Source organism: Humulus lupulus, chromosome 4 (genome assembly GCF_963169125.1).
Source record: "Humulus lupulus chromosome 4, drHumLupu1.1, whole genome shotgun sequence".
Classification (NCBI taxonomy): Eukaryota; Viridiplantae; Streptophyta; class Magnoliopsida; order Rosales; family Cannabaceae; genus Humulus; species Humulus lupulus.
In genome coordinates this window covers 250310595-250330590 of record NC_084796.1, presented here as the reverse complement: position 1 = coordinate 250330590, position 19996 = coordinate 250310595, and the positions used below count along the sequence as shown (strand labels likewise).

Below are 19996 nucleotides of genomic sequence, written 5' to 3'. Positions count from 1 at the left end.
GTAGGGCGTTACAATAATAGTAGTAATAGTAATAGCTAGTAGTAGTGTAACGACCCAACTATTCTAGACTTTGGACCATTAATGACTACTATACTAATCTTAAGAAAACGTACATATGAAATAACCATAACTTTATTTAAAAACTGTAAAGTAAATGTTAAATACATAAAAATTCATTTAGGATATGGGATCCCATTGTTTTGAAAACAAAACATAACTTAAATAAATTGGTTACAAAATTAAGTGCGGAAAAATAATACATAGAAATCATAACTAAAAGACTTAAAAACTTCATCCTCGAATCGAACGCGCAATCCACCGATTCCATCCTGCCTCAATACACATCCTCAAGCTGCCAAGAATCTTTCCGCCGCCATAACTATTTTCCTGCACATATAAACATAAAGGAATGAGCCTAATGCCCAGCAAGGAAAAACTACTAACCACATAAACATACACATAAAATCATATCATAACATAAGCTAAAAACATATCATAACATATACTATATAAGACTATACTAATAATGGCCATTATGACATGTGATAAACCATCTACGTCCCCTGTCTAATATTTGAGGTAGGGTAAATCATAACATAACATATAAAAACAAAAACTTATCATAACATATTAAACATAACATAACATATCATACAAACATACAAGATCTAGCCTATTTTCCTTACCAAAATACCGGGATGATGAGAACAAGGTCAGGATTTTGGAACACTCCTAAAAACCATTAATAGAGATGTGAGTTTTCTAAAAGAAAGAGATGAAGATGAATGAACTAAACCATTGAGAAGATACTTACCAACAAGAAATCTCAAGTTCGAAGAACTTAGATGCCTAACCAAGAATAGAGAAGATTGGGTTAGGAATTGAGTAGAGAAAAACTATAAGAACTAATGAAACAATACAGAAAATGAACTAAGAATAGGAATACCTTTGAAATTGCTATGACCGAACTACACCTCGAAACCGAAATACACTCTATGAACCTTACTTCCCAAGTGTCTAATAAGCTTAGAATGACAAAGCTTATAACCCCAACCCAAGTGTTTATCACTCTATAGTCTCACTAGCACCTAGAAGGCTCTGATCAATGCTTGAAGAATGAATGAAAAGGCTTGGTGCTAGGTCCTATTTATAGAGTTCTAGGAATAAAAATCTTCTAATTATAATCCAAATTTAAATTTAAAAATAGAATCCTAAGGAATAAAAATCTTCTAATTATAATCCAAATTTAAATTTAAATTTAAAATAGAATCCTAACGAATAAAAATCTTCTAATTATAATCCAAATTTAAATTTAAATTTAAAATAGAATCATAACTTCTAATTTTCTAAATCTCGTAACTCTAAAATCAACATATCTGGATATGTAGGACTCCGATTTAGAATATCTTTATATCGTTATTGTTGACTGTGAATTTAGCCAACGACGTGAGAACGTCAACTACGACAACCTTCAAGAGAATTATAAACGACAACAGACAGTTTTTTATGAACGAAAGTAAATAACACGAGGTTTTTATAGTGGTTCAGCCCCGATGATCGGTAATAGCCTAATCCACTTAGAGATTTTATTACTGTATTCGCACTCAAGATCAGATGAACCGTGTCAACTGAGTTTCTTCAGTGTGAGATATTCCAGAACGCAAAAATGGGTTTTTCTCAAGAACAACACACTTTCTCTCTCTAGAATACAGATTCACTCTTGATTTTGCCAAAAGTCCTTTTACGATCCTCCCAAGTCCCTATTTATAGACCTGGGTTCTCAACTGATATCCCCTTTTGATAGGGATATTCTATTATTTACCTAATATTTATATTACAAAATAAACATTCAAAATATAACTGGTCCCTAATTTCGAGTGAGGATTGAGTGATTCCCGGATGCTTGGACCAATTCTCACTGAAGTAGTTTCGGGCAGTTTGACGTAGCTTCTCATGCATGTTGACTATTCTTCAAGCTTTACATAGGTCAAAGGTGGCATACGCATGGCTATCCTTGGACCAAAGGCCAACTACACTCGAGGTATACTTCTCCATTGTGTCCGATCGGACACAATGGTTGTCTTCTTTGGCTTAAGGTGGTTCAAACCATCTTATTTGACTCCTTCAATCAAGGTCCAATATGACCTTACACTTTGCTCCTCGGACCAAGATGGTCCGAGCCATCTTCTTCCTAGCTTATCCTCGGACCAACATGGTCCAAGCGCTCCTGCAGGCGTCTTGCGCGATCGGGGGAGGTCATGTGCGATCGGGGGAGGTCTTGTGCGATCGGGCATAATGCCCCTTGGACCTAAATGGTCCAAGCTTCCTTTGCTTAACCAAGGTCCGATCGGACCTTGGTTCTCTCTCTTCGGACCTAGGTGGTCTGAGCCACCACCTCTCCTTGGATCAAAATGGTCCAAGGTACTCATAAGTACCACGTCCGATCGGGCACACATCCTTCTCCTTGGGCCAACAAGGTTCGAACCTCTTCGCTCAACCAAACGCTCGATCGGGCATTAGGCTTTTCTCCTCGGACCAAGGTGGTCCGAGCCACCATCTACTTCTCCTTGACCTGAATGGTCCAAGGTACCTCCTATGTGTATGTTCGATCGGTCATAGTCATCCCTTTGGACCAAAATGGTCCAAAGTATCCACACGCATCATGTCCGATCGGACACCACCATTTCTACTCCTCACTTCATTCAAGCCCAAGTTCACTTCTTCCATATCATACCCGATCGACCACTATGTGGCTTTCCCCTTGAGTAAAACTTGAGCCTTATTCTTTTTGAACTTATTCGAACCAAGCTTAACAAGAGGTCTCCTAAGCCTAGGTCCGATCGGACCTACTGTTTTTATATCTTGAACTAAAATTCATACCTCCCCTTCACTTTCTTGGTCTTGGCACCAATTTAATTATATGGGTCTTTAAACTGAGGTCTGAGCCAAGCAACCCCCAGTCTAAATACTCTCTTCGATTGGGCGTATTTGGCTTGACCCTCTGTCCCATTCCTTAACTAATGTATTAGGCCATTACTAAGCCAGATCAACCTACTAACTCATGCCACGTGTCCATTTCACCGCCACGTCATTCTTTTCAAATTTTTGGGATAACATTTGCCCCCCAAGTTTATTATATGATTTATTCACGTAATAAACTTTTTCTCCGGCTGACGTCATTATAAAAAATAATAACTGTTCATCTTCATGCAGCAGACCCACGATCACTGCAAAAATCCACCCATGATCGTGGAGGAAAGATAATCCCAGAATACCAAAGGTCCAAAAGTAAATGAAAAAGCCACTTTTTTCCCTTTAAATATCCCTACTCTACACTCTCTTCTTCACATATACAAAATCACTCTAAAAACCCTCCATATTCTCTCTTGGCCGAAATTCCCCACCTTGCCGACTTCACAAGCTTCAAAGGGAGTCCTTCATCTTCAAGCACCCTCCAAGCAAACTCAAAGTTCTCCAACCTTGGGTAAGCCTCCTTTCTCCATGCCTCTTAGATTGTTACATTTTTTTTTTTTTTAGAAATTCTAAAAAAAATCATGGCCGAAATGCTTGAGTGCCTTGAATGTTCTTGAATATGTTTTGCCCAATGTGTTTGCTTATTGTTTTGATGAGGTTTGTGGCATGGGTAACCCGAATTTTCCCTTAATTTCATAGGAATTTCAAGACATTTTTGCTATTTTGACATGAACATGAACATGAGTTTTGAGGGTTTTGATATTGTAATGGGTTTTTAAGAACATGAAGAAAACCTTTCATTTTCATGTTTTGATCTTGTTTTTTGTTTGTGTAAATGATGGAATGTGTTTGAGGCTAGGGATTTTTAGGGCTGTCTATTTGGTTAGGATTCGGGGTAGGCAAAGTATGCCATTTAGGGACCATTTTTTACCTAGTTTTGCCCAGAAATTCTGGGCATAAGCGTGTGGTCCGATCGGACCACACTTTGTCTTCATCGTGAGCCCATGCTCGATCGGGGACGCTGGAGTGTGGTCGAGCTCGAGGTGTGCGTCCCTTCTGAACGAGGCGAGACAACCACCTCCGATCGGGCTCTGAAATACTTCAGATAAGTGTGTGGTCCGATCGGACCACACGCTCTTCCCCTTGCTTTTTAGTGCCCAGATTTTTAATAGTTAAATCTGAACCTCCCTAGACACCAATGCCCGATCGAACCTAACTTGTTGCTGCTGGCTAGAAGCTTTGGAGGCACGAGGCACACCAGGCGAACTCTCGGGACCTGGGTGCACACCTCTCCTCGGGCACGCTACGCCCGATCGGACGTTTGGGAGGCTTGCGCGAGGCTCGTGCGGTGGCGAGGCAGGACGTCTCCTGGCTGGAATGTGTCCGATTGGACCAATTGTATTTTTTTTTTTTTTTTCTGGGCTCGCGTGGATGCACGACTCTTTGACCCATAGGCTCTGAACATCTCTTTGGTCATGCCTCGTCCGATCGGGCGTGTCACAGGCGCTTTGGGGTTAGGCTCGCATGGAGGTAAGGTCGAATGCCCTCCCAGCCAAGCTATGTACGATCGAATGCATAGAACCTCCCTCCTGAGCTCAACATGTGGTCCGATCGGACCATACATACTTTTCTTAGGCTTTGGCCTTTTTTCCTTCCAAACATGTAACCAACCTCTGTATGTTAACTGCGTACATAAGGAACCTAGCCTTATAGGAAAATCCCAAAAATGCCTCCTTCTACAAAGTTTAATAAGTTCAATACTTTAAGTGCCTTTTAGGCACTTTTGAGCATTAAAATTATTTTTTCCACATGCGCTATATTTTTATAACTTAGACAAAATTTTCCAAGTATAAAAATAAATCTTATTTTTGATGAATTTTTTCTGTTTGGTTACTCACCTCCCCATTTTTTATTCATTTTTGTAGATGAATCGCTCTGACTACAGGGGAGGTGACAATCATACGGACTCTGAATCATCTGCCCCGTAGACAATCGAAACTCCCTTGAATAGCGATTCCTCACCAGGCTCGTCTACCGGTTACACTCCAGAGGATCGTCTTCGCCGCTTCAAACAGATCCTCCCTCGCTCAGCCTTATATCTTCTCCACGAGGAACAGTTCCTTCGACAAACTTCTGAGTCGACGATGAGGGTGAAGCAATCTAACAGGCTCCCTCAGGAACACGATCCGCAGGTCGCCCGCAGAGCAGTACAGAAGGTGGTACAGCGCAATCAAACCCGCACTACCACAGCTTCAAGAAAGCCGTCCCTGAAACTTGCTACCGCGATTCAGGATTTGGCTGTCCAGAAGCCACGTGATGAGGGAGAAGAAGAACCCTCCTGGTTCGTTGCCGAAGCTTCCAAACTTACTCCCGCGCTATTCCAGAAACATCTTGAAGCTTTAGGCTTGAGCGGGGCAAACGTGACATGTCCGGGCTCACATCAAAGAGCCAATAGGCCCGGTGGAAGGTACTGCGCCTGGTCCAGGCACCATGTACAAGCTGGAGCAACACTCCCGCTGCACATCTATTTCCGGTCCGTAGCAGACTACTTCAACATCTCCCCATTTCAGATCACGCCGAATGGGATACAGGCACTCTCTGCGCTGTATATTCTTTATTTTCTGAATGGTTGGGATGAGCCCACCCCTCACGAGGTGCATTACCTGTTTGATCTTCGGACCAACCCTTCTCACAACAACTCAGGTTTCTTCCATTTCTATCACAGGCATAGGGGGGTTACATATCTCAATGGCATCTCCCATAAGTCAAACGCCGGGAAGTATCATAAGGAATACTTCCTCACATTGGATATTGAGGCCAACAACTTGGCTTTTACGCGCTCGGGTCCGTTTGAGCGACCATTGCCTACTGAAGGGATGTTTAGGCGGGCCAAGAAATTGGCTAACATGAGTCTTAAAGAGAAGGATGTAAAAAAGTTGGTCACGCTGGACCTTCTTCAGATGGTGAGTCTGGTGCCATGTGAGCAGGATCTGGTGGTGGAAAGTACCACCGGGGAGAACGACACGCCTGGTCAGTCTAACGAGGGCACAGAGCAAATGACTGATCGGCATTCTCCTGGGCCTTCTCCGCTTTCCCGTAGACCTGGCGACTTAGTCATTAGAGAGCCTGATCCTCAGCGTAGATCTACTATTCCCGCTCAACCTGGGAAAGGAAAAGCTATCCAGGTTGAAGGGGAACTTAGCTCATCCTCGGACGACGAGGATGAGTTCCTTGATCAGATCTTCAACGCAGGTAACACATGCCTAGTGAAAATAGGCATATTTTTTATAATTGGTAATTAGAGAGTATCACAATTGTAGTATACACTTGCATATGTTTCATTATGTTTATTTCTCTAACAATCTTGTTTTTTCATCCTTGGCAGATTCAGACATGTTCAGAGATTGCGTTGCTTCAAAGAGGAAAACTGGTGATGGAAGTGGCTCTATGCCTCCACAGAAGATTCAGAAGGTAGTACCGCCAAGTCTAGGGAGGCAACCTGGGGGACCGACTACACTTCCGCCATTGACCCCCTCTTCCCTTCCTCCTTCTGCGAGCCTAACTCCTACTCACCAGGGTAGTTCGAGTGAGCTTTTTCGTGCTGTTAGCGACCTGGGCAAGGGGCTTCTTGAGGATATTGGCCGTGATGCATCGACGCTTCAAAGCCTAGACTCCTACCCTCGACTTAGTGTCGAAGTTGTCTTGAAGAGAGGACTCGCTCAATTGATGAAGGTAAGCATTTTTCCTCGAGATACTTTGTTATTAGTATTTTTACTTGTATTAACTTTTTGTCTTCCATGCAGTCACTTGTCACCATTGGTCATGCTCAGCTTCGAGCCGTAGATTACAAGGAGCTGATCAAGGTGCAGGACGATCAACTGGTGGAGGCCAGGTCCAAGCTGGAGCAAGCAGAGAGAACTATAGCTGAACGGGACGAGTCTCTCAAAAAGCAGGCTCAAAACAATGCTTCCTTGACAACTCAATTGGAGAAGCAATCCCTTGATATTAAAGAGTTAGTTCGAGACAATGAGAGGTTGATTAGCGAGAACGAAGAGCTGAAGCAAGAAAAAGAGCTTGACTTGATTCGCTTTGAGGAGGCCAGTTTTGACTGCTTCTATAAGGTCTGGAAGCTGAACAAGCCTCTTAATCTTGATTGTTTCCCCAAGGAGGCCCAAGCAGAGGATCTTGCCAGATGTGAAGCAAGAGCCGCTGAAGAAGCTGCCAACCCTCCTGCACTCGCCCCAACCTGCTCTGCTATATCATTTCGAGCGAGAGGAGCAGCTGATGCAGAGGAGGGAGTCGATCAACCCTCTAGAGGAGCTCGCCTGTGACTCCCTCTCATAGTTCATCACAGTCTACTTTACTTTGTATTTTGTTGCTCGAACTAGTGAGCTATTTTGACATTTAGCACTTTACTCTTTCCTTGCTGACAATTTCAAACTTTTAAGTTTTTATTGTGCATAGCAAAGTTTTTAGATGCCTTTAATTTCACATGAGAATTTAGTTTTTTAACTTAGAAATTTTTACCATTCCATAAGTTCACACCAAATATACTTCCTCATGCTCTTATTGCTCTAACTTTTTATGAGCGTAAATGTCTTGTTACACGAATATCAGTTTTTAACTTAGAATTTGAAAAATTCTAAGTTACTTAAGCTTTGTAAAACAAGTTAGCTTAACGGCTATTTTAGACTCCTAAACTTACAAGTCAGCGCTATTTTAGACTCCTAAACTTACAAGTCAGCCCAAAAACAAACATATTTGCTCGTGCTCTTATTGCCTGTGTTGAAATACATACCAGTATACCCTATGTGCCCCCCAAGTGATTGAGGGTGGATAAATCCTTGATCACTTACTACTTGATCGTTTGTTCGAGTAGTTACTACTCGTGAAACACATGAAATATACAAAAATATATCAGTAGTTGACCACTACATAAATATTATCTAAACGTTGGTCCTCCATATTATGATACCGACCAGTTGAACACTGTCCAGTATATATTTACACTTAGTTTTTAAAAAACCTGTTTTGTTTAAATTATTATGACAGTTGAACACTGCCCAACAAAAATAATCAACACATATGCAAAGTTTGTAGCAAGGTACGACCACAATGCGTGTGGTCTCTTTTATTACTCGTAATAATAAATGACAAAACGTGTCTAACAACGAGTTCCAAACAAAATAACATTGTTCAAAATAATGCGACTGGGTAGCAAATAACCAGTTCACAAACAAAAAACTTAAATAACAAGTTAAGCACTTGATACAAAGCTACTACTCTGCAAGTAGTATTTATTGATAATATTTTCTCAAGTGCTCGCCATTCCAGTAGTTTCTGATCAGCTCCCCATTCAATCGAGCAAGCTTGTAAGTGCCGGGCGGTAAGACCTGTTCAATTTGATATGGTCCTTCCCAGTTCGGTCCTAGCACACCAGCTGCTGGGTCTCTAACAAACACCTTCCTTAGGACTAAATCTCCGACCTGGAACTTTCGATCTCGCACTCTGGAATTGAAGTAGCGTGCCACTTTTTGCTGATGAGCTGCTACTCTGAGGCTTGCCTCCTCTCTTCTCTCTTCGAGGAAGTCCAATGATTCTGCCAACAACTGATGGTTCTCCTCTTGGTTGTAAACGGTCCTTCTATGAGAGGGTGGATCTATCTCCACAGGTAACATGGCTTCATACCCATATGCTAAAGAGAATGGGGTATGGCCAGTTGCCGTCCGAGCGGTAGTCCTATACGACCAAAGGACCTCTGGTAACTCATCTGCCCAAGCACCCTTAGCTTGTTCCAGGCGCTTCTTCAAAGTGTCCTTCAATGTTTTGTTCACTGCTTCAACCTGCCCATTGGCCTGAGGATGGGCCACCGAGGAGAAACTTTTGGTGATGCCATGCCGAGTGCAAAAATCGGTAAATATGTCGCTGTCAAACTGGGTGCCATTTGTAACGACCCACTAATCTAGACTACTTGGACCATTAACGAATCTATACATAAATCTTACATTTTTGCAGAAATACCATAATTTTATTGAAAACTTATGGAAACAAAGGTTACTTTCATAAAATAAGTAGGATATGGGTACCCATTGTCTTTAAAACAAAAATAACTTAAAAACTAAAAAGAGTTACATAGAAAATGCGGAAAATACATTTGAAACCATAAAAAACATAAAGAAGACTACATCCTCGAATCGAATAACGCTCGGCCCCTTGACTCCATTCACCATCGATACACATCCTCTAAGCGTCACGAATCTTTCCGCCTCTAAAGCTTATTTCCTGCACATAAACAGAAAGGAATGAGCCTAATGCCCAGCAAGGAAAATCTAACACATAGTCATAAACATAAACATAATGTCATAATAACGTAAAGACATATCATAACACATAATACACTTATTATAATGGCCATTATTACTTGGGGTCCCATAGACTAAACAAGCATATGCCCATGGGGTTAATGGGGTCCTACTAGCTAAGTAGGTCATATGCCCATAACCCATTTGGGGTCTTGTTAGTCATATGGGTCATATGCCCAAGCCTACATACACATATACATATCATAACACTTTTAATAACATAAACATATAGATAACATAAGCACATAACATATTAATTCTAGCCTATTTTCCTTACCAAAGTTACCGGGATTATGGACTGAGTTGGGACTTTTGGAACACTCCTAAAACCATAAGAAAGAGTGAGTCTAAAGAAAGGAGATGAAATGAAAGAGATGGAAAGACTAAACCATAAAAACATACTTACCAACTTATATGCTTAAGAGCTTGGATTCCCTAACCAAAATAAGAATAAGGTTAGGGGACTGAGTAGAAGGTTTTGAGAAAGGAAATAACATAAAATACAGAAAGGAACTAGAGTTTTGGGTTTACCTCAAAGATTGCAAGATCACTCTAACCTTCACCGAAATACTATAGAACTCACTTCCCAAAGTGTTTGATAAGCTTATGATGTTTAAGCTTATAGTTTTTCCCCAAACCAAGTGTTTACACTCTCACACTCACTTAACACTAGCAGCCTCTGAACTTAGAGCAAATGGTGAATAATGGCTGGGTACTAGGTCCTATTTATAGAGTTTGGGAATGAAAATATCTTGATTTTACTTGAATAAAAATAATGGCTTTTTAGGTGAAAATCATTTGAATAATCGTTCAGCAGAGGCTGAAGACTCGTTCACAAGATGCTGGACTGTTGAAGGAGTTTGAATGGCTGAAAGGAAATGAATTCAAAAGAGTTTGAATCCATGCTGAAGGAGGCGATATATCGCCCCCTGTAGGCGATATATCGCCTGGGCCAGTATGCCCGAGGCGACCGTGCATCGTTTCGTGTTTTCCGTATCTACGTGCTGCGACATATCGCCCCCTATAGCTGCGATATATCGGCATACGCTGAATATTTAAACACGAAATTACACATTTTTAGCTAGGTTTGAATGGAGTAAACAGCCTTGACTAAGCCCTCAACGTACTCAAAGCTGCTGACTGACCCTATAACATTCAAACTTTACTCCTTATTATATTTAATCCTCAAAAATCTTAATCCTTAATTACCATTCAAAACATGTGCTTAAAATCCTATTGGTTGATGTCTAAACCTTATAATATAATAATATAATCCTTAATATCAGTCACTTTAATCAAACCTTAGGTTATACTTAATATTCTTAAACTATAGATTAAACTTAGAAAATCTATAAGTACTACTATGAGTGTCCAAATAACTCCCGGTCTGAACCAAAAATCCACAGTAACAATGATAATACTAAACATACTATCATACTATTATCTATCTTAGCTAAGTAAAGTTCTTGGACTCTACAATTCTCCCCTACTAAAAAGAATTTCGTCCTCGAAATTTACTTATCACATAACTCCGGATACCGGCCTTGCATGTCCTCCTCCAACTCCCACGTTGCCTCGCGTTCAAAACTATTGCTCCATAGGACTTTGACTATAGGAAAGCTCTTAGACCGTAACTACTTCATCCATCTATCTAGGATGCTAATCGGTCGTTCCTCGTAACTTAAGTCTTTCTGGAGCGCTATCGTATCGTACTTGAGGACGTGAGATGGGTCTGACACATATTTGCGTAACATCGAGATGTGGAAGACGTTGTGACTATCGGCTAATGCTGGCGGTAGGGCTAGTCTATACGCAACTGTTCCCATTTTGTCCAATATCTAAAAGGACCTAAGAATCGGGGACTAAGATTGCCTTTCTTTCCGAACCGCTTGACACTTTTCATAGGAGATATCTTGATCTCCAACTTGGAATTCCACATCGCGTCGCTTGGTATCCGCATATCTTTTCTGACGGCTTTGAGCAGCCAGCATACGCTGTCTAATAAGCGTTACTGCTTCTTGAGCTTGTCTAACAGCTTCGGGCCTTAGAAGCTGCCTTTCTCCTACCTCGTCCTAGTGCAACGGTGATCGGTACCTTCGTCCATATAGCAACTCATAAGATGCCATTTCGATCGTTGACTGGTAGCTGTTGTTGTACGAGAACTCGATCAGCGGTAAGTACTTGTTCAACAATCCTCCGAAATCAAGTATACACGCGCGTAGCATACCTCTAAGATCTGAATCGTACGCTTAAACTGCCCATCTGTCTGAGGATGGAAAGTTGTACTAAAGCTTAACTTAGTACCCATATCTATCTGTAAGTTTCTTCAAAATCTTGACGTAAATACTGATCCTCTATCTGACACTATCGTCTTGGGGATTCCATGCAATCGTACAATCTCTTGGATGTAGATGTCTGCATATTGGTCTGCCGTGCATGAAGTCTTAACAGGCAGAAAATAAGCCGACTTGGTTAGTCTATCTATGACTATCCAAGCGGAATCATGCTGCTTGTTCATCTTTGGCAGACCCGTCACGAAGTCCATGGCTATATTGTCCCACTTCCACTCCGGTATGCTAAGCGGTTGCCACAATCCTGCAGGCCGCTGATGCTCCGCCTTCACTTGCTGGCATACAAGACACTTAGATACATACTCCGCTATGTCCTTCTTTATCCCTGGCCACCAATAGACTGCCTTGATGAGTCATCTTGGTAGACCCTGGATGAACTGAGTATGGGGTGTTGTGCGCTTCTTCTAGGATCATCTTCTTAATACTTTGATCGTCTGGCACGCATACCCGATCCTTATATCTCAAAAATCCTTGACTGGATATTGAGAAATCTGTAGTCTTGCCTTCTCTGACTGCATCCGTGTGTGGTGCTAGCGATTTCTCATGTCTCTGACCAATCCGTATGTCCTATTTGATTGGATAGACAAGTTAGCTAGCTTGCCTACAACCACTTCTATTCTGGCACTAATCAGCTCCTGCTGTAGCGGCTTCTCTATTCTGGCTAAAGCTGCTAAATTTCCATAACTTTTCCTACTAAGCGCATCGGCAACTACGTTCGCCTTCCCTGGATGGTATAGGATTTCGTAGTCGTAATCCTTGACTAATTCTATCCACCTGCGCTGCCTCATGTTGAGCTCCTTCCGTGTAAAGAAGTATTTTAAACTCTTGTGGTCCGTATAAATCTCGCACCGTTCTCCGTAAAGATAATGGCACCAGATTTTCAATGCAACGACCACCGCTGCCAACTCCATATCGTGAGTTGGATAGCGTTGTTCATACTCCTTCTACTGACGTGAGGCGTAGGCTATCACCTTGTCATTTTTGCATCAACACGCATCCCAATCCTAGCTTTGATGCATCGCATTAGACAACGAACTTATCGTCGGGTGTCGGTACACTAAGTACTGGTGTTGAGCAAAGCTTATCCTTAAGCAACTGGAAGCTTTCTTCACACTTATCATTCCAGTTAAACTTTTGTTGCTTCTGGGTCAGGTTGGTGAGTGGAGTGGCTATCTTAGAAAAGCCCTCTACAAACTTTCTATAGTAACCTGCTAGCCCTAAGAAGCTTCTTACTTGCGACGCGTTCTTTGGTCTAGGCCAATCCTTCACGGCCTCTACCTTCGATGGATCTACTGCAACTCCGTCTTTCGATAAGATGTGCCCGAGGAACGCCACTTGTGAGAGCCAAAACTCGCATTTCTTGAACTTCGCGTAGAGTTGATGCTCCTTCAATCGCGTCAAAATCATCCTCAAATGTTCCTCGTGCTCTACTTCATCCTTGGAGTATACTAAGATATCGTCGATGAATACAACAACGAATTTATCTAAGTAATCCTTGAAGACTCTATTCATTAAGTCCATAAACGTGGCTTGCGCGTTAGTAAGACAAAAAGACATAACCAACTCGTAATGTCCATAACGAGTCCTAAAGGCTATTTTAGGAATATCTTCTCCCTTTACCTTGAGCTGATGATACCCGGACCGTAAATCGATCTTAGAGAATACAGTCGCGCCTCGGAGTTGATCAAACAAATCATCAATCCGAAGTAGCGGGTATTTGTTCACTTTATTCAGCTCACGGTTGTCTATGCACATGCGCATACTTCCGTCCTTCTTCTTCACGAATAGTACCGGAGCTCCCCATGGTGAATGGCTTGGCCTAATGAAACCCAAGTCTAGGAGTTCTTATAGCTGTGTCATTAACTCCTTGAGTTCCGTAGGTGCCATCTGCTATGGTGCCTTAGAGATAGGCTCGGTGCCGGGTACTAATTCTATCGTGAAGTCTATTTCTCGATTTGGCGGCAATCCTGGCAAGTCATCGGGGAAAACTTCTGGAAATTCTTGTATAACCCGAACATCTCCAACTTTGAGTGATGTCTCCTTCTCCACATTCGTGATGCTGGCTAAGAATGCTTGGCATCCTTTCTCCATCATTCTCTGAGCTTTGAGAGATGACACTAACGGTGTGCGTAGTCCTGAAGCTTGTCCCATGAAGCATCGTCTCTGGCCGTCAGGAGTCTCGAACATCACCTTCTTACGTTTGCTGTCGATCGTTGCGCCATGCCGTGCTAGCCAATCCATGCTTAGTATTACGTCGAAGTCCTTGATTACTAGCTCTATCAGATCTCCTTCTAGTCCTATGTCCTCAATCTTGATCGGTAAGCCTCGTACTATTCGTGATGATAGAACTACTCTGCCCGAAGGCAACTCGGTTACAAACCTAGTTCTAAATCTTTCACTAGGTTTGTCTAGTTTTTCTATCATTCCTAACGAGATATACGAGTATACTGCTACCAATCTAGCGATACATATACTATTGAGGATAGGATCTGACCTATAAATGCTTGTTACTAGCATGGGTTCCTCCTTGGGTCAATGCAAAGACTTTGGTCTGGAACCATCGTTTAATCCCTCTTAGCATTCCTCTGAATCCTTTTTGTTGTAGTTTCCAGGTCTGCTAGCTTAACCCCTAATTCCATCTTTGGTCTAAGTCCTCTGACGAACTTGGTCAACCTCGTAAAGTCGGTTGGGACCAACTCTGGTGCAAACTTGACTAATCTGTTGAACTGACGAGCATATTCTTCTACCATTAGCGATGACTGCCGAGGAGTAATACTTCTTGTGGAACGTCTCCACAAATCTTGTCCATATCATGGTGGTGACATCGTTAGTCTGCTGAACTAAGTCCCACCATATTCTGGCATCCTTCCTGAGTAATGACGAGACGCAGGATATGCGGTCCGTATTACTGAGGTTCATGTGCGTAAGAATTGGTTTTACATTCCTTAGCCACTCTTCTGCCTCAAAGGGGTCTATAGTCCCTTCGAAGTTTGGAGCGTGCTGCTTGCGGAACCTTTCATACACTGACTCCATATTCGGTACTGGATGTGGCGCGTAGTTCGTCACTGGCCATCCCCCATATGGACCAACTTGTTGGGGTGCTAGGGCCATTTGTTGTAGCTGTGGCTGTGGTTGCGGCGGAGGTTGAGGCTGAGTCTGCGCTTGTTGACGTTGTTGCTGCAAGAGTTCCTCGACTTGTTGTTGTCGTCTAGCGATTTCCGCGGTGTTGTCAGATGGCGGTGTCGGCGTGTTGCGGCTAGTAGTAGCACGCACTCCTCTTCTGCGAACTGGAGGGCATCATTGGTCGTTGGAATCAACGTTGGAGGCGTTTCCGTTGGTGCGTGCAGATCTTCGGAGCGACATTTTCACCAAAAGTTCTAACAGTCGAGAACTTGTTAGAACTTACCCTAATAGGCTCTAAGGCAAAAACTTATTCTAAAACAAACATATCTCGGACCTATTTATTATGACTTCTTATGAAAAATTATATAGGTCTTTATTTATTATTAGAGTGGGTTTCTATACTTAGAAAAACAAGTCATCTTTATTTTCTAAGTGTGTTTCTAATCATCCTATATGACTTAATTCTCAGGCTCGAAACTTATCTTTGTTCCAAAGTTAACCATATTGAGGGAGGGCTGGGATCAGTAAAATCGTTCCCACTACTAAGGCCCCCTAACTCTCAATAAAGAAACTTGGTTCATTGATTTGTATCCACCTTCACTGAACTTAGTCATTATTCATTTTATTTATTACTTATTATTATTGCGAAAATAAAATTAAACTCATACATGAAAATAAAATAACATGAAATCAATTTGGAAAAAGATTTTCACTTATTACAATCATAAAATAAAGAAATAAACAAAACAAACAATGAAAAACTAGCTATTCTAAAAATCGGGATCTTCTACATCTGATCCTTCATCTAGCATATCATCATCTATCTCCTTATAATCATCATTGTCTTGAGCCTCAAAATTTCCTCGGGGAAGATTCAAGAAGATTCTATGTTGTTGCTCATTAGTGAATTGAAACTCTAAATCATAGGTGAACTTAAGTATGAGAGAATAATATCTTAGGGCTGCTTGTAAGTCATCATCATTATTTATATTCTCCCATATTTCTTCTAAAGTTAAAATTGCTGAAGGAAAATCTTTTAAAAGCCTAATTACTAGGACATATTGTTCTGCAGCTCTCATCATGATTTGCTTAGACTCTTGAAGGTGACCTATCTCTTTGTGGAACAAGATCAATCTTCGAGTGATCTTTTCTAGTGCTCCTATGGTGTTTCTTGGCTCCCTTATTCTTTTTAAAGCCTTAATGGCTCGGATATCCTCATTGCTTAAAGCTCCGTTCATTCTTAACTGAAAACATAAACACTAAAGGTGTTAGCTATACACATAAGTAACATAATTAGTAACTTAAACACTTACTTGGCGGTCCGATTCGGAGCTTTGAGCATGTGTATCGAGGAGAACTTCATGCGAAGGAACCGTTTGCTCTGATACCAACTGTAACGACCCACTAATCTAGACTACTTGGACCATTAACGAATCTATACATAAATCTTACATTTTTGCAGAAATACCATAATTTTATTGAAAACTTATGGAAACAAAGGTTACTTTCATAAAATAAGTAGGATATGGGTACCCATTGTCTTTAAAACAAAAATAACTTAAAAACTAAAAAGAGTTACATAGAAAATGCGGAAAATACATTTGAAACCATAAAAAACATAAAGAAGACTACATCCTCGAATCGAATAACGCTCGGCCCCTTGACTCCATTCACCATCGATACACATCCTCTAAGCGTCACGAATCTTTCCGCCTCTAAAGCTTATTTCCTGCACATAAACAGAAAGGAATGAGCCTAATGCCCAGCAAGGAAAATCTAACACATAGTCATAAACATAAACATAATGTCATAATAACGTAAAGACATATCATAACACATAATACACTTATTATAATGGCCATTATTACTTGGGGTCCCATAGACTAAACAAGCATATGCCCATGGGGTTAATGGGGTCCTACTAGCTAAGTAGGTCATATGCCCATAACCCATTTGGGGTCTTGTTAGTCATATGGGTCATATGCCCAAGCCTACATACACATATACATATCATAACACTTTTAATAACATAAACATATAGATAACATAAGCACATAACATATTAATTCTAGCCTATTTTCCTTACCAAAGTTACCGGGATTATGGACTGAGTTGGGACTTTTGGAACACTCCTAAAACCATAAGAAAGAGTGAGTCTAAAGAAAGGAGATGAAATGAAAGAGATGGAAAGACTAAACCATAAAAACATACTTACCAACTTATATGCTTAAGAGCTTGGATTCCCTAACCAAAATAAGAATAAGGTTAGGGGACTGAGTAGAAGGTTTTGAGAAAGGAAATAACATAAAATACAGAAAGGAACTAGAGTTTTGGGTTTACCTCAAAGATTGCAAGATCACTCTAACCTTCACCGAAATACTATAGAACTCACTTCCCAAAGTGTTTGATAAGCTTATGATGTTTAAGCTTATAGTTTTTCCCCAAACCAAGTGTTTACACTCTCACACTCACTTAACACTAGCAGCCTCTGAACTTAGAGCAAATGGTGAATAATGGCTGGGTACTAGGTCCTATTTATAGAGTTTGGGAATGAAAATATCTTGATTTTACTTGAATAAAAATAATGGCTTTTTAGGTGAAAATCATTTGAATAATCGTTCAGCAGAGGCTGAAGACTCGTTCACAAGATGCTGGACTGTTGAAGGAGTTTGAATGGCTGAAAGGAAATGAATTCAAAAGAGTTTGAATCCATGCTGAAGGAGGCGATATATCGCCCCCTGTAGGCGATATATCGCCTGGGCCAGTATGCCCGAGGCGACCGTGCATCGTTTCGTGTTTTCCGTATCTACGTGCTGCGACATATCGCCCCCTATAGCTGCGATATATCGGCATACGCTGAATATTTAAACACGAAATTACACATTTTTAGCTAGGTTTGAATGGAGTAAACAGCCTTGACTAAGCCCTCAACGTACTCAAAGCTGCTGACTGACCCTATAACATTCAAACTTTACTCCTTATTATATTTAATCCTCAAAAATCTTAATCCTTAATTACCATTCAAAACATGTGCTTAAAATCCTATTGGTTGATGTCTAAACCTTATAATATAATAATATAATCCTTAATATCAGTCACTTTAATCAAACCTTAGGTTATACTTAATATTCTTAAACTATAGATTAAACTTAGAAAATCTATAAGTACTACTATGAGTGTCCAAATAACTCCCGGTCTGAACCAAAAATCCACAGTAACAATGATAATACTAAACATACTATCATACTATTATCTATCTTAGCTAAGTAAAGTTCTTGGACTCTACACCATTGTCAGACACTATCTTTTTAGGTAGACCATAGCGACATATTATATTTTTAACAACAAAGTCCAACACTTTCTTCGATGTAATCGTGGCTAATGGTTCGGCCTCAGTCCATTTAGTAAAATAATCTACCGCGACCACAGCGAATTGCACTCCTCCCTTTCCTTTGGGTAACTTCCCGATCAAATCAATGCCCCATACTGCAAAAGGCCACGGACTTTGCATTTGCCTCAAAAGATTTGGTGGTGCTCTGGGTACCTTAGAAAATCTTTGGCATTTGTCACACCTTTTCACATATTCCATAGAGTCTTCGTTCATAGTAGGCCAGAAAAATCCTTGCCTCAAGATCTTTTTAGATAGACTCTGCCCCCCAGCATGATCTCCACAAAACCCCTCATGCACTTCAGCTAATAAGCTCTTTGACTGGTCGGGGGTTATGCACCTGAGGAGAGGTAAGGAGTATCCTCTCCTATATAACACTCCATCCACCATGGTGTACCTAGCAGCTTGCCTCATAACTTTCCTTGCTTCATTACGACCATCTGGGAGTGTCCCATGTTCAAGGTAAGCAATGATGGGAGTCATCCAGGTGTCGACTATCGTAATCGGCATGGCCTCTTCTCTATCAATACTTGGCTCTGCCAAGTACTCTACTGGAACTATATTCAGTGTTTCGGCATCTTTCGCACTTGCAAGCTTTGCCAGAGCATCAGCATTGGAATTCTGCTCCCTTGGTACTAGCTTGATGGTATACTCCTCGAACTGGGCTAGTAAATCTTTAGTTTTGTTTAAGTATGCCACCATGCGTAGGCCCCTCGCCTGGTACTCCCCTAATACTTGATAAACCACAAATTGGGAATCACTGTTTATCTCCACCGACCGAGCACGTACATCTCTAGCCAGTCGCAAGCCTGCTAAGAGGGCCTCATACTCTGCTTCGTTATTAGAAGCATTGAATCCGAACCTCAGTGCACAATGAATTCGGTGCTTCTCTGGTGTGACTAGTATAATCCCAGCTCCTGAATGGTGCTCGTTCGACGATCCATCAACGAAAAGTTGCCAAGCAGGAACTTCTTCTTTTAACCCAGTAACACTCTCCTGTTGGTTAGGGACCTCAACGATTCCGGTACACTCAGCGATGAAATCCGCCAAGGCTTGACCCTTAATAGCAGTCCTTGGTTGGTACTTGATTTCAAACTGGCCTAGCTCGACCGCCCATTTAAGTAGCCGACCAGACGACTCCGGTTTTTGCAAAACTTGGCGAAGAGGCTGGTCAGTGAGGACCTTGATGGGGTGTGCTTGGAAATACGGCCTCAACTTTCGTGATGCAAGTACCAAGCAGTAAGCCAACTTCTCAATCATGGGGTATCGGGACTCCGCTCCTATCAAACGCTTGCTAACGTAATACACTGGGTGCTGCACCTTATCCTCCTCGCGTACTAAAGCAGCGCTAACAGCGTGTTCCGTGACTGCTAGATATACAAGTAGGTCCTCTCCATCAACTGGTTTAGAAAGAACAGGAGGTTGAGCCAAATGTTCCTTTATCGCCTGGAAAGCTTGTTCACACTCTGCGGTCCACTCGAACTTCTTGCCTCCTTTAAGCAGGTTAAAAAACGGGACGCACTTGTCCGTTGATTTTGAGACGAACCTGCTTAGAGCCGCAATCCGCCCAGTCAAGCTTTGCACATCCTTTATTCTTGTGGGAGACTTCATCTCTATGAGAGCCTTGATCTTTTCAGGGTTTGCTTCTATTCCTCGGGAGTTGACAATAAACCCAAGGAATTTCCCAGAACCCACTCCAAACGAACATTTGAGGGGGTTTAATTTCATGTTATACTTCCTCAAGATTGCAAAGCAATCCTCTAAGTCTCCCACGTGCCCCCCAGCTTCTTTCGACTTCA

General features: G+C 41.5%; 1 protein-coding gene across 1 annotated transcript; it reads left to right on the top strand.

The window, feature by feature from the left end:
* Window positions 1-5778: 5778 nt before the first annotated feature.
* Window positions 5779-7306, top strand: LOC133829550 (uncharacterized). The gene is made up of 3 exons (XM_062259253.1): window positions 5779-6225; window positions 6359-6705; window positions 6777-7306. The coding sequence occupies exons 1-3, from the start codon at window positions 5850-5852 to the stop codon at window positions 7302-7304; spliced, it is 1251 nt and encodes a 416-aa protein (XP_062115237.1). The 5' UTR covers window positions 5779-5849; the 3' UTR covers window positions 7305-7306.
* Window positions 7307-19996: the final 12690 nt, after the last annotated feature.

Coding starts and splice junctions, on each gene's coding strand:
- LOC133829550 (XM_062259253.1), top strand. CDS start 5,850: ATGTTTAGGCGGGCCAAGAAATTGGCTAACATGAGTCTTAAAGAGAAG. Junction 6,226..6,358: donor TGATCAGATCTTCAACGCAG/GTAACACATGCC, acceptor CATCCTTGGCAG/ATTCAGACATGTTCAGAGAT. Junction 6,706..6,776: donor GACTCGCTCAATTGATGAAG/GTAAGCATTTTT, acceptor TCTTCCATGCAG/TCACTTGTCACCATTGGTCA.